Genomic DNA, 12,787 nt, shown 5'->3' with positions numbered 1-12,787 from the left:
GGGTACTCGGGCCAAATAAACATTGCTCCAACGGAGACGTCATAATACCCTTGCCTTGTCTGTCTGGCAGTAGATGCTTTCTTCCGGAAATAGATAAATTCCCTATATATCATGCGCTCTTTGCTGGCCACCTAAGTTATTGCTTCTTTTTCTGTGTCATCAGAACGTTGCGTAAATTTAAGTACCATTCGTCTGTTACAAATAAAATTCATGCAGAAACTCCTCGGGTAGTTGTCTAAGTATGCGTAAGCACTGTGCCACTTGCTCACCAGGCAGCCCGGTCTCATTATCAACCGTATGGAACTTCGTCCGACCAGTATAAACCCTTATCAACCCTTATCGGTCGTTCGCTTGTCATGTTCGATAGCAAACATGATAAGACATGTTTAATTGACATGGAGTTCATTACGGTACGCGAACCCGCGACCATTGCTGTTAAATAAAGTGACGTTAATTAGCCACAATTAAGATAGAGTTAAGGCACTCAAACCCTGGACGTTTGGCGGGAGTCGAACCCATGACATTAGGTAATCATTAAGTTGAATTAGACTTAATTTATAGAAGCCATTGCAAAACTACCTCTTCATTTGCAGAGATCCGTATGCGATGTTCTCTGTGGCGTCGGGCGCGTTGTTCCCGATGATGCTGGGTATTCCGGGCTTCCCGCGCTTGTTCTGCGTTGCAGCCTTCAGTAAAACACGTTGTGGGGCTAGTTGGTGCATAGCTTTCAATAGAATAAGCGCCAAAATTGACGGCACACAAAAAGAAATACAGACAGGACAAGGCGCTTCCTTGTCCTGTCTTGTCCTGTCTGTATTTCTTCTTGTGTGCCGTCAATTCTGGCGCTTATTCTATTGAAAGTTGCAGCCTTCCCTGGAAGGTCGCTGCCGGACTCAGCGGCATGGCGTCCCTCCTCTAGTCGCCTCGCTGTTTCCCCGCTCTGAGAAGAGTCGTTGAGTCGTTGTTTTCTTTATTGACGCTGATACTCTGCAGTCGTGCTTTGCCCTTCTTCATCACTGAGCGGCCACCGTGGTCTCGGCGACATTATGGCAAATTTGGCAGCGCCGCGGCGACACGAACGAGGCAGTTGCTCACGTTGATGCAGCCTGCTGTCATTATCAACCTTACCGAACATGATGCGACGCTTATACATCCTGCAATGCTTCGTTGATGGTTCGGATGCATGTTTAGAGCTTGTTCTTTATTCAAGCGTATGCGGTTGTGTGCGTTGTATGGTTTATTTAAATGAATTTTTCTGCTTACGGGGGTATGACCCATTGCATTCCTCTTATGTGACGAACGGGTTTCTCGTTCGGTTGGCATAGAAATGTTTGCGCGTTTAAACGAGTGGTTCGGAAGATTACGAAGGTCCCGGGGACTAAATCCACACGCATTGGTTCCTCGTCATAAAATAATTAGTATAAAGCATACGTAAATTCTCGTTTACCTTATTCTTATTCCTTTGCTAATGAAGAATTGAAGTGTTTATCAAGCAATTATATGCAATGCGCGTACAGCACAATGACTCACACACCCCCAACAGGTGGCTCGTTCCGCCTTGGCGCACCGGCTATTTACTACAATCTCTAACGCTTACACGGCCATCCTTGCCCAAGACGTGTGAAGAGAGAGAGATGTTGGCTTCGCTACATACAGCAGAAGACAAATGAGAAAATATTTCAGCTCTTGGTTATTGTTCTTATTTTATGTTGCCTTATTACCGTTAGAACGGTGATTTTTAGCTTTATGCATTGTGTCTATGGCTATTTGCAGTTTATTGTGCTTTGCGCTCATGTCCAACATTTCATGTTCCCTTAATGTACTAAGCATTGCCTGAATCCATGTATTTATTGAATAATTACCTTCGCTGTATCTGTAATAATTCTTAATTTATTAATACGCTATTCTTTTTATTGACTTTCTTTATTACTGTATTGCGCTAGCGTACATTTGTACACATCTGGCCTATAAAACCTCTGTCAAGTGCTGGGTCCCTCAAGCACTCTCAAGTGGTTTACAGCAGCTTTGCGCTTAAGGCACCCCGAACTGCTGTTGTAAAGTGACTAATTGATTGATTGGTTGGTTGATTGATGGAACGATTGAGTGACTGAATTCCGGAAGTGACCCAATGACTGCGGTGTTTGTGGCATAGCGATGATGGCATGACAACCACGCGAGAGAAAGGATGGACTTACACGCATGACTCAGTTTCTAGCTCTCACTGCTCTCGCAGTAAAAATTAAAGAAGTAACAGAGGCACAACCGCAAAAACAAGAGCTGTAAACAAGGAGACAATTCATCAATGAGTTCCGACAGGGGTGGTGGTGCTGAAACAGGCAGGTTTGTCCTCGTTATTTAGGCTGACAATTTCATTACTTGTAGTGCCTTTCTTAAGGTGTTAGACTTTCTTAGGGTGTTTTTTTTTTCAATCGCTGGCGGCAGATAACATAATTCTATTACTTGAAGCGGATCACTCCAAGACGCGTTAATTTCTTGCACGAAACATCTAAATGTACATTTTAATAATTAATAGATGGTTATTAAATTTGGATTCGTTACTTTATGACACATACGGATATTTACGAATTGTAGCCCATGAGATGGGACGAAACCAGGAATTTCAGGATGACGCGAGTTTTGAGATATAATTTCCTAATCTTTGCGACGAAACGCACAGAACTTGCAGTAACGTTGGAGCTTCAATGCATAAATGACATTTTGTTAAAAACTTGTAAGGGTAAGAAAACTGCATTTTTAACGCGAGCTCGATGGCGCAGATCTCAAAACCCATGTCATTCTAAGAATTGATTTTAAGTGGATATGCCTAGCAAACTCTCAGGTTACAATTCGTAACTACCCATATTACTATTAAGTTAAAACTTCTTCGTGAATTTTTGTTAATTAGACAGTTATGCATCTAGTGGAAGTAATGCCAGCCGCTTCGAGTGCTGAGTACGGTATTATATGCCGCAGTCAAGTTTTAAAACTTCTGTAATGTCTAAGAAATTTAAACAGGAAAAGCACCCCTAGAAGGGAACTAAGTTCCGTCTTTTCATTAAGCGTACAATACTATTACCAATAGAGCTACAGCGACGCCGTTTTGTCATCCACTTTTCTTATATTTGTGTTGGTGTACTATATCTGGCCCTAGCAGTACACAAACATTAACATTGTTAGAAAAGCAAAACTTTATATTTTGTGACAAACCACCCTAACGTTTTACAGAATGGCATAGTGCAGCTACCAGCCGTCCAAATCCGCGCTCGGCCACACACACACGCCCAATCGACGAAGGTGTTTTGAATGCTAGCTGTAGCACCACTACTCGCAGCCATGACAGTGAATGCACCTCCAGTTTTCTTTTTTTTACCAAAGGCGTCTCACCAGTACGCAAGCTTCCGTTAAATCAACCGGTCAATAAACCCTCGTATGCAAAGAAGGCATCAAAGCTGCCGCACTCGGGACGCTCGCTGGGAAGACAAGCAGTAGCTGCAATATTAAATATTACTCTTCCAAAAACTTCATGACCGTCTGGAAACACTAAAAAATTTTGTGCACAGCTGCCGGGAAATCGCATTCTCCGCACACCAAAAAGCGATACGTTTCGCTTCGCAGTGTAGGGCCGGCCGTATAAATTGTTGCTTATCGTCGAAGCTTGCGTTAGACGCGCGGGCGCCCCACCACCTCCTCGTTTCACTGCAGAATAGAAACCACGACATAAAATGCCTGTTAAAGAGCAGCCTTCGTAAAGCTAAGACCGATTGTGTGCGTCCCTGTGGAAACATAGGTGATGCTGAAAGAAGCAGACTGTTTGACATAAAATTTACGAAAGTCATACCCTTGTTGCTCTCAGCCAGCATCTTTGCTGCAGTCGTGTGGCGGGTGCATAAGCTCCCAAAAGCATACGCGAGTTGTTTAGTTTTCTTATCACATATTAAAAATCACCTTGGCTACCGGGCTACGCGAAAGGTAAACGTGTGTGGCACAAGAAATTGAAATTTTTTTTTTGAATAATGCGTCTATGAATCAGTATGTGGAGCAGCGCATGGAGCAATTTAGGAACTTGACCTAGCGATACACGAAGCATATCTGTATCCGAAGGTGGCGTCACCTTTAACACATGATTCTGAACATGTGCGGCAGCGTACAGTGGCCCTCCTGGTCTATCTCTCCTTTACTGCTTCAGCTGGGATCTTGTTAAAGAAGTGGAACAGCAACGTACTTAGGCGCAAGTTTGTCGGCGGTTATCCCGAAACTTGTAGTACTTTTGAATTCCTTCCAGATCATTGGAAGGAATTCAAAAGTAGTACAAGTTTTGAAATTAGTAGTAGTACAAAGTAGTACATTGACATTTTGGTAAATGTCGAATATGCATTTACATTTCTGCAGCAAGCAATCTGAGCTTCTTAGGTCAAACCATTTGACAGAATGGAATTCCACTATCAGCCACAGGGAAACCTCAGAAATGTTTGTAAGTCTATAAAAGCCTTGGATAAAACATGATCAAAGAACAAATCAAGCTGAACTAATGAAGTAACATAAACAAGAAAAAGATTGTCTTACACTTCCTGGCACATTTCTACAGGAAGTGACCGAAAAAAGCGAGACACGTGACCTAGTTTTGTGGCAGTGAACGCCATGGAACTGCATAGTTTGCCGCAATTCCTAATGTTTTGGAACGCCTCCTGAATCATTACAGCCATGTTCAGTTAGTGCGCCTTATAGGAGTAGTTGTTCGTGTCGCTCTCCCGTGCGAATGCGACCGCGGCTGCGGGAAATACGAACGAGTGACCACGTGCTCGGAAAGGCAGAATTGCATAGACCACTGAGCCACTGTAGGACGTGCATGGCACGTTTTGGGTGTAGAAAAATTGTTGGAAAGATCTCTAGCCTTCCGCAATAGTGGTATTCTCCACGCCTGTAATGTTGCAGACTCCGTCGGAATGATCATTGAGGAACTTTCTTTTCTCGAGAGCAAGCTAAAAGACGCGCCTGAGAGTCTTATATTAAGGGGTGTGCGAATAGTAATTTTTAGGCAGATTTGAATACAAATACGATTGTGCTATTTACGAATGAAATTAAGTTGTATATTTTTAAGCATTCATTCTTTTTATACGAATAACTATTCTTACAGTTGATGTTCCCATTCCAGTTCACTGGCAATTTTGCTATCATGACATTCGACATTATAAATCGTTGTTTACAAAAAGCTAACACAAAGCATCACGAGAAAACCGTTTACTAACTGACGAACAGTGACTATTAGATTCGAAAACGAATTCGACTCAAGCAATATCGAATTCATCTTGTGTCTCATGGACACGTGATAAAAGGGGTTGATGGTATCGTCAACGCCACTAAAAGAAGGTATATTACATGTTTGCACTTACATATCTGGGCCCGAATCAACAATACTTCCGTTATGCTAGAATTGTTTGTAAGAGCAAATTTCAGCCAATCCCTATACTGGACGTAATATCAGCGAAGGATTCTGGCCAATGGCAAAGAATATGTAGGAACGGAAGCCTTTCTGAATTAAGCCCCTGATTAGTCAAAGCAATGTTCACATGATTAGCAGGAATATCAACATTCTTCCGCCCTTCTATGCACGATGCCCCACAAAAAGAGTTTACTTTGCCGCTTGCTCCAATTGTAAACAAGGCTCCCATGGGGCATCCGAAAAATATTTAATTGAACACAATGTTTCTTTGTTGACACTGTATCTATTAATTACTAACACAATTCTGCATTCGAGTTTCGAATATTCCCACGCTTCCATAAATTCTCTGCAAGCTTTGGTTGACGCCTATGCGAGTGTGCAAGCACCTCCTCACTATCCCCTTCAGCCACGATTCGGACAACGCTCACCTGTGCCATGGTCGGTAGGCGGACGTTGGCGCGGCGTGCTTGCTCCGTGACGTGATGCGCAACTGGGCGGGTCGACCACGGGCGGCCGCTTTTAACCGCTCAGGCGGCCGCCATCGATCCGCGGACAGGTGCCGCCGAGCGGCGGTCAAGTGTCCCAGCTTCCGGCTTGTGCGGTGCCTTCTCCCGCTAGCACCCACTTGTTGTATCGGGGCGTCCCGGTGATGCATTACATGCGGCACCACGAGTGTGTCAGACAGAAAGGTTGCGGCAGTCGAGTGCCTGAAAGCCTCTTCACGCGCATGCCGTAAACTGCATGTTGCAGCTGCTGGGCTGGACACAGTCAGTACAACATCCACACGTAACTGCTGGCCGTGAGTAACCGTGTTTACGTCGTATATGCTGGCAGCTGCACGAGTGCGACTATCTCGCAGCATTCCTGAAACGGAAGTATCTTAGCGAATGGTGTAATGTTGCTGCAGCAAGAAAACGCAAACAAAAATGTAACACCAACCCGGTTGCTATCCAAGAATGCGTTTATTGTGATTTGGGAGGCGATTTTGTCGCACTATGTTGCACTATGCGGTATACAAGATGCTCCTCTTACGACTGTGCGTTACCCATACGCGGGAGTCAACCGGTACTTCGAGCGGCACTTCCTCGACAACCACTTGGGAATCCGCCCAGGTTGCACTATACGGTATACATGGTGCTCTTCTTACGACTGTGCGTTACCAATACGCGGGAGTCAACCGGTACATCGAGCGCCACTTCCTCGAAAACCACTTCGGAACCCGCACATGTTGCACTATGTGGTACACATGGTGCTCCTCTTACGACTGTGCGTTAGCCATACGCGGGAGTCAACCAGTACATCGAGCACCACTTCCTCGATAACCACTTGGGAATCCGCACATGTTGCGCTATGTGGTATACATGGTGCTCCTCTTACGACTGTGCGTTACCCATACGCGGTAGTCAACCGGTACTTCGAGCGCCACTTCCTCGAGGACCACTTGGGAATCCGCACATGTTGCACTATGCGGTATACATGGTGCTCCTTTAAGGACTGTGCGTTAGCCATACGCCGGACTCAACCGGTACTTCCAGCAACACTTTCTCGAGAAATAATTCGGAACCCGTTAAGTGTCTGTAGACGCTCAGCGTCTCAAACCGGATCATCTGTATCTCAGACCAGAGGCGCAGCATTTCAACGAAAGGTCTCAAAACACTAGCTGTCACGAATGAACAATGCGACAACGCTCCCCTTACTACCGCTGCTTCCGGGGACGGTGGCACCACCTGAGGGTGGCACAGTGTCTCCGTGACATTTTCACGGCATAACGTTATGAGCCCCGTGTCGCAGAAAATCCAACGTTTTGAGCAGAAAATCATTCGAAACTGCGGATACCCTACCACACAGTCCCTCAGTGTAGCGCAGACATTAATGAACGAATTGAATTTCTGCAAGTTAAATGTTTTAAGAAATCGTAAAATACCGCATACACACAACCTACAAACATGATAGCGTCGGATTGTAATTTGACTATACGAGAAAATATAATTTTGTTACGCGGAAACTCAAACATAAGCCCCTTTTCCAGTGTTTCTGCCATTCATAAAGCGGCATGCTGAGATCGGTTCCTTTGCAACAACGCCATCCAGATGGCGCTCGCCTCAGCGCATTCGCGGTCCACGCAAGAGGCCGCGTTTCTACCAGAAAGACCGCCTTCATGCATAGCGTTCGCCACCAGCGTTTCCCGGCAAACATTACCGCTACATAAGCTGCATCTGCAGGGAAACCTGAGACGCAGTCAGGGTATCTTTGAACGGCATCGCGTTCTACAGTTGAAGGAGAAGCTTAAGCATCCTCCAAATTTTTACTGCTCTGGTAGATCACACTGTCTTTGAGATCAGTCCACAAAAATAGTTACATGAAAATAAACATGGACTTGTGGGCAACTTTCTGTGTAAAAGAATAGGAAGCTACCAGGGTGCAGTTTCTGCGCCTGCCTTGCGGCGCCAAGTTGTGCAGCATAGCTTGACAACGCCGGAACAGATGCTTGAAATCAGCGTAGCTTCCGAATGCGACGGCTTTGCATTTGCCCAACGCGGAAAATAAAACATCTTCTTGCTGATGTTTTCGTCTTATTTTACTGTTGTATATGAAATCTCCACTTCCTAAGCTAACGCGTATAAGAATTTGAGACTATTTTAAGGAACGCACATTCAGTTTTCCTTTTATTACCAGATAAAGTTAAATCATGGGGTTTTACGTGTCAAAACCACGATTTGATTAAGAGGCACGCCGTAGTGGGGGACTCCGGAATAATTTCGACCACCAGGGGTTCTTTAACGTGTACCTAAATCTAAGTACACGGGTGTTTTCGCATTTCGCCCCCATTGAAATGCGGCCGCCGTGGCTCGGATTCAATCCCGCCACCTCGTGCTTGGCAGCCCAACACCATAGCCTTTAAGCAACCACAGCGGCTCCCAGAGAAAATTGTTGGAGAGTATAGTACCCCAAAAAATGTAAATGTTTTTAGCAAATAGTGGCAGCTTTCGAGTGGTCAGAGTTGCCCGCGCACAGATTCCGCGATGGGGATAGCAGCCGTATACAAAAAGAGCACCTCTCTGATCCCACTTCGTGCATTGATCGAGGCATTGGCTGATTCGAGTCGTTGGATGCAAGCATGACTTGGGATCAGGGCAGCTAAATAAACTGGCATTGCGCACTCAACTACAGTACGTGCCAGGCCAGATCAACCGCCAAAGGACTTTGTCAGCTCGCCTGGTTGGTCTATGTGCGGATACCTGAAGTAGAAAAAATATAGAAAGGGGAAAACCACGAATTCTGTTTCGAAAAGCCTGCGTGTGCATGATGGCCCCATAGGAAACGCAAAGAAGGTTCCACCGTCCTCGCTGTTGTAACTTGATCTTTGTTTCCGCATAACGAACGGCGATGGTGAAAGAAGATGTTAATTCGTACTTATAATCAGCAACAAGATAAATGCCTGCAGTTAACTTCTTTGTCATAGCTATGTCAACTTCATGTAAGCTGGGAAACGAACGGCGAAACCATTATTGTTCTTCAGGTTCACTGTGTGCGCATGGTGCACCGGCTCTGGTTCCCCAGCCTCCCTTTCCTTTTTTTTTGGAATGCGCTTTCCCACGCTCGTTGCTGGTTTTCAGGTTCAGCAGCCGGGACTCAACCATTCTAATGACCACGTTAGAGCAGCGAAGTAGTGCCAGTTTGTGAGACCCTGCTGATCTAACTCGTCCCATAGAAGCGGCAGCAGCTGCAAATACAACAGACACGATGATCATTGTAAAGTTTTATGAAATTTTTAAACAAAGCCTGTTGCAAATAACATAACTTTAGTCCTTCAGCTAGATTATTCAGAGAGGCGAACATTACTTGCACGAAAAATTGAAACATAAAATCAACTTCACTAAAATTCACTAATAATCTTTTGAATTAGTTACGTTACAGCATACACTGCAATTTATGAATTGTATCCGTCGAGTTTTCAAGACGTATTCACTTCAAATGAATTTCCAGAACGACGCCAGTTCAGAGATATGCGCCATCGACGTGCCCTAAAAATGCACTGTTGTTTCACTTACTTTTTAAACAAAATGCTCGTTTATGCATTCAAGCACAAAAATAACAGGAATGCTTTTGTATTTCGTTCCACACAATGGGAAGTATTATTTCGAAACAGCTGCCATCCTCCAAATTCATCTGAAGTAGGCACTTCTTACAAGCTCACCCGGCTATAATTAATATATTGCGATAGCTACAGAAGGAGGAGGAGGAGGAGGAGACAAAGGAGAGGAAAGACAGGGAGGTTAGCCAGTGTAAGTACCGGCTGCCTACCCTGCGCTGGGGAAAGGGGTAAAGGGAATAAAAGGAGAAAAAAGAAGAGAAAAAAAATGGAAAAAAGAAAATTCACACAGTAACGCGAAACTACGCGCTACAACGTTCAAAGGCGGTCGCACAATTCGCATGTCCTTAAAAACTTCAACAAAGCCCCTAAGGCCTTGAGTGCCGAAACCCGTCTGGGCCAATGTCCTTGAGCATTTTCCTCCGTAAAGGGGCGATTGTCCACTTTTGCGAGAGCGGTCCCGAGCACTTTTCTTCGCACTTTGTAACGGGGACAGTCACAAAGGAGGTGTTCAATCGTCTCCTCGCAGCCGCAGGTGTCACGAGTAGGGCTGTCGGCCATTCCAATGCGGAATGGATAGGAGTTCGTGAATGCCACACCGAGCCACAGGCGGCACAGAAGTGTTGCTTCCGCTCGTGGCAACCCTAGTGCTAGGCGGAGTTGCAGACGTGGATCAAATCTGTGGAGACGTGCGTTCGTGAATTCACCGGTGTTCCACGGATTCTGTGTAAGCTCGCGGGCGAGGGAGCGAAGACTTGTGGCTGCATCTGTTCTTCACAACGGTATGAGTATAATCTGGGCACCATCATGAGCCGACCGGGCAGCGTCATCCGCACTGCCATTTCCTGAAATTCCGCAGTGACCCTGTATCCACTGGTAGATGATGTTGTGTCCCTTGTTGATTGCGTGATAGAGGAGTAGTCGGATGTCTGCGACTAGTTGCTCAATTGGTCTATGGTTGAAAGGGGACATCAGACACTGAAGAGCTGCCTTTGAGTCACATAAGATGGACCATAAATGTGATGATTTGTGAACAATAAACTCTAGAGCAGCACGAATAGCTGCGAGTCCTGCAGCCGTCGATGATGTAATGTGAGATGTCTTGAACTTGAGGGTGACAGACTCTGCGGGAATCACCACGGCTCCAGCTGAACTATTAGAGGAGACAGAACCGTCCGTGTAAACGTGGATGCGTCCTCTGTGCTTTCCAAGTAGCACTGAAAGCACGGTTTGTTTGAGGGCGAAAGTTCACATCTTTGTTTTCTTTTTGGTACCGGGAATAACAAGAAGAGCCTGGAGTGCATGGAGGCACCACAGCGGTTGAAATGGCCGTGCTGCAGGCGTGGATTTTGACGGTAAAGTTCCATGGTTGGCGGCAATAATCTTGCTAAACGCTGAACGAGGTCGAGCGGCAGGAAGGGAGGCGTGATGATGCGATGGAAGTCGGGCGAAGTGCCTGATATGCATCCTTAAAGTGTCGACTTGAAGATACGTGTTGATGGGGTGGTCATGCTCAATGGCTATTGTTGCTGCCGTGGACGCACATCTTGGAAGAACAAGGCAAATTCGCAGAGCTTGAGCTTGTACAGATTGGAGGGCACGGAGGTTGGTCTTACCGGTCCCATCCAGTACAGGTAAGCTATAGCGCCGGAGACCGAGGAACAGTGCGTTATAGAGTTGGAGCATCGCACTCACAGACGCACCCCATGACTTTCCCGCAAGAAATCTGAGCACGTGGGTTATCATGACTAATTTCCTTTTTAGGTAGGAGATATGAGGACTCCAGGAAAGGTCTCGATCTATTATCACTCCTAGAAAGCGGTGCGTCTTCTCGTAGGCAATTGGCTGTCCATTAATTCTGATAACGTACGGTTTCATTGCTTTACACGTGAAAGCGACTATAGAGAACTTCTCGCAGGACAGCTCCAGACCTCGTGCTCGAAGATAAACTGCTGTTACTGTGGCCGCTTGTGAAAGTCTGGCGCGCACCTGAGGACGCGTCGCTCCTGATGACCAAATGCGTATATCGTCTGCATAGATCGACACATGGACGGATTTCGGAAGGGTATGAAGCAGGTCGATGAGCACCAGGTTAGAGTGGGGCTCAAGACTCCGCCTTGTGGTACGCCTCGGTAGGTTTTGCGTTGTGATGACGCACAGTCCTCTGTTTGCACAAATAACCTGTCCTTCAAGAAGCTGGATATCCAACGAAAAACAAGGCCGCCTAGGCCGACATCGCCCAAGGCGTCCAGGATGGCTTGATGGGTTACGTTGTCATATGCGCCTTTAACATCCAGGAACATCACCGCTGACAGTCTCCTGAGGCTTTTTTTCGTGCTGAACAGACGAGACAAGATCTATGACGTTGTCTATAGAAGAGCGTTCGCGTCGAAAGCCTGCCATAGCGTCAGGATATAACTTGCAGTGTTCTAGATACCACTCTAGACGCGTCAGCACCATCCTCTCCATCACCTTTCCTAGACAACTGGCCAGAGCAGTGGGACGTTAAGACGCCACGTCTAGAGGTGATTTACCTGGCTTGAGCAAAGGCACAAGCGGCTGGACTTCCATGCAGCAGGAACTTCTCCTTCACGGCATGAATTATTGTACACGTCTAGAAGTGCATGCCGGGCTGTTTGACCGAGGTTTACCAGAGCTGCCTATGTCACCCCGTCAGGCCCAGGCAATGAGGAACGTCTGCACGCTGCCAACACCGCCTGCAACTCCTCGATGGAAAACAGAATGTCCATACGAGAATCCCACGAGATTGGAACATCACGGGGATCACGTCTAGCGAACGATGGCGGTAGACCAGCAACCTTAAACAGAAGTCCTGCGCTACGTCGATCTCTCTGCGACCTTGGTAGAGAGCCAGGCGTTTGAAGGGGTGGCGTTCTTGCGGTGATGTCGAAGACCACGCACTCTTCTCCATATTTGTGACAGGGGTTTATGCAGATCAAGGGTATCACAGAAGGTTTTCCATCTTAGAGACTGCAGGGAGTTGATCCGACGCTGGATCTTCTTCTGTATGCGTCTCGCCTCCCTGAGGTCGTAGATTGACTTGGTGCGCCTGTACCTTCTTTCCGCGCGACGGCGGATTGCTCGAAGCCGCTCCAATTCCGCTTCGAATTCAGAAAATTTAGGAATAGGCCTAAAAGATCTTGTGGCTTCTTGAGCAGCGGCGTTAATTAGCTTCTCGATGTTGCCAGGCAGACAGTCCTGGATCTCTTGGCAATTCTTCTCTATGAGCAACG

The 12,787-nt window shown here is 46.3% G+C and overlaps 1 protein-coding gene across 1 annotated transcript in view; it reads right to left on the bottom strand.

Moving 5' to 3' along the window:
- Positions 1–5,924, bottom strand: part of LOC142568065 (uncharacterized) — a 59,747-nt gene extending 53,823 nt beyond the window's left edge. Inside the window, exon 1 of the mRNA XM_075678148.1 lies at positions 5,869–5,924. Coding sequence (XP_075534263.1) covers positions 5,869–5,877 — 9 coding nt within the window. The 5' untranslated portion in view covers positions 5,878–5,924. The remainder of the gene's footprint in view (positions 1–5,868) is intronic.
- Positions 5,925–12,787: the final 6,863 nt, after the last annotated feature.

The sequence above is a fragment of the Dermacentor variabilis genome, unplaced genomic scaffold (genome assembly GCF_050947875.1).
Source record: "Dermacentor variabilis isolate Ectoservices unplaced genomic scaffold, ASM5094787v1 scaffold_16, whole genome shotgun sequence".
In the NCBI taxonomy this organism is placed as follows: domain Eukaryota; kingdom Metazoa; phylum Arthropoda; class Arachnida; order Ixodida; family Ixodidae; genus Dermacentor; species Dermacentor variabilis.
This window is presented reverse-complemented; position numbering and strand designations above follow the sequence as displayed.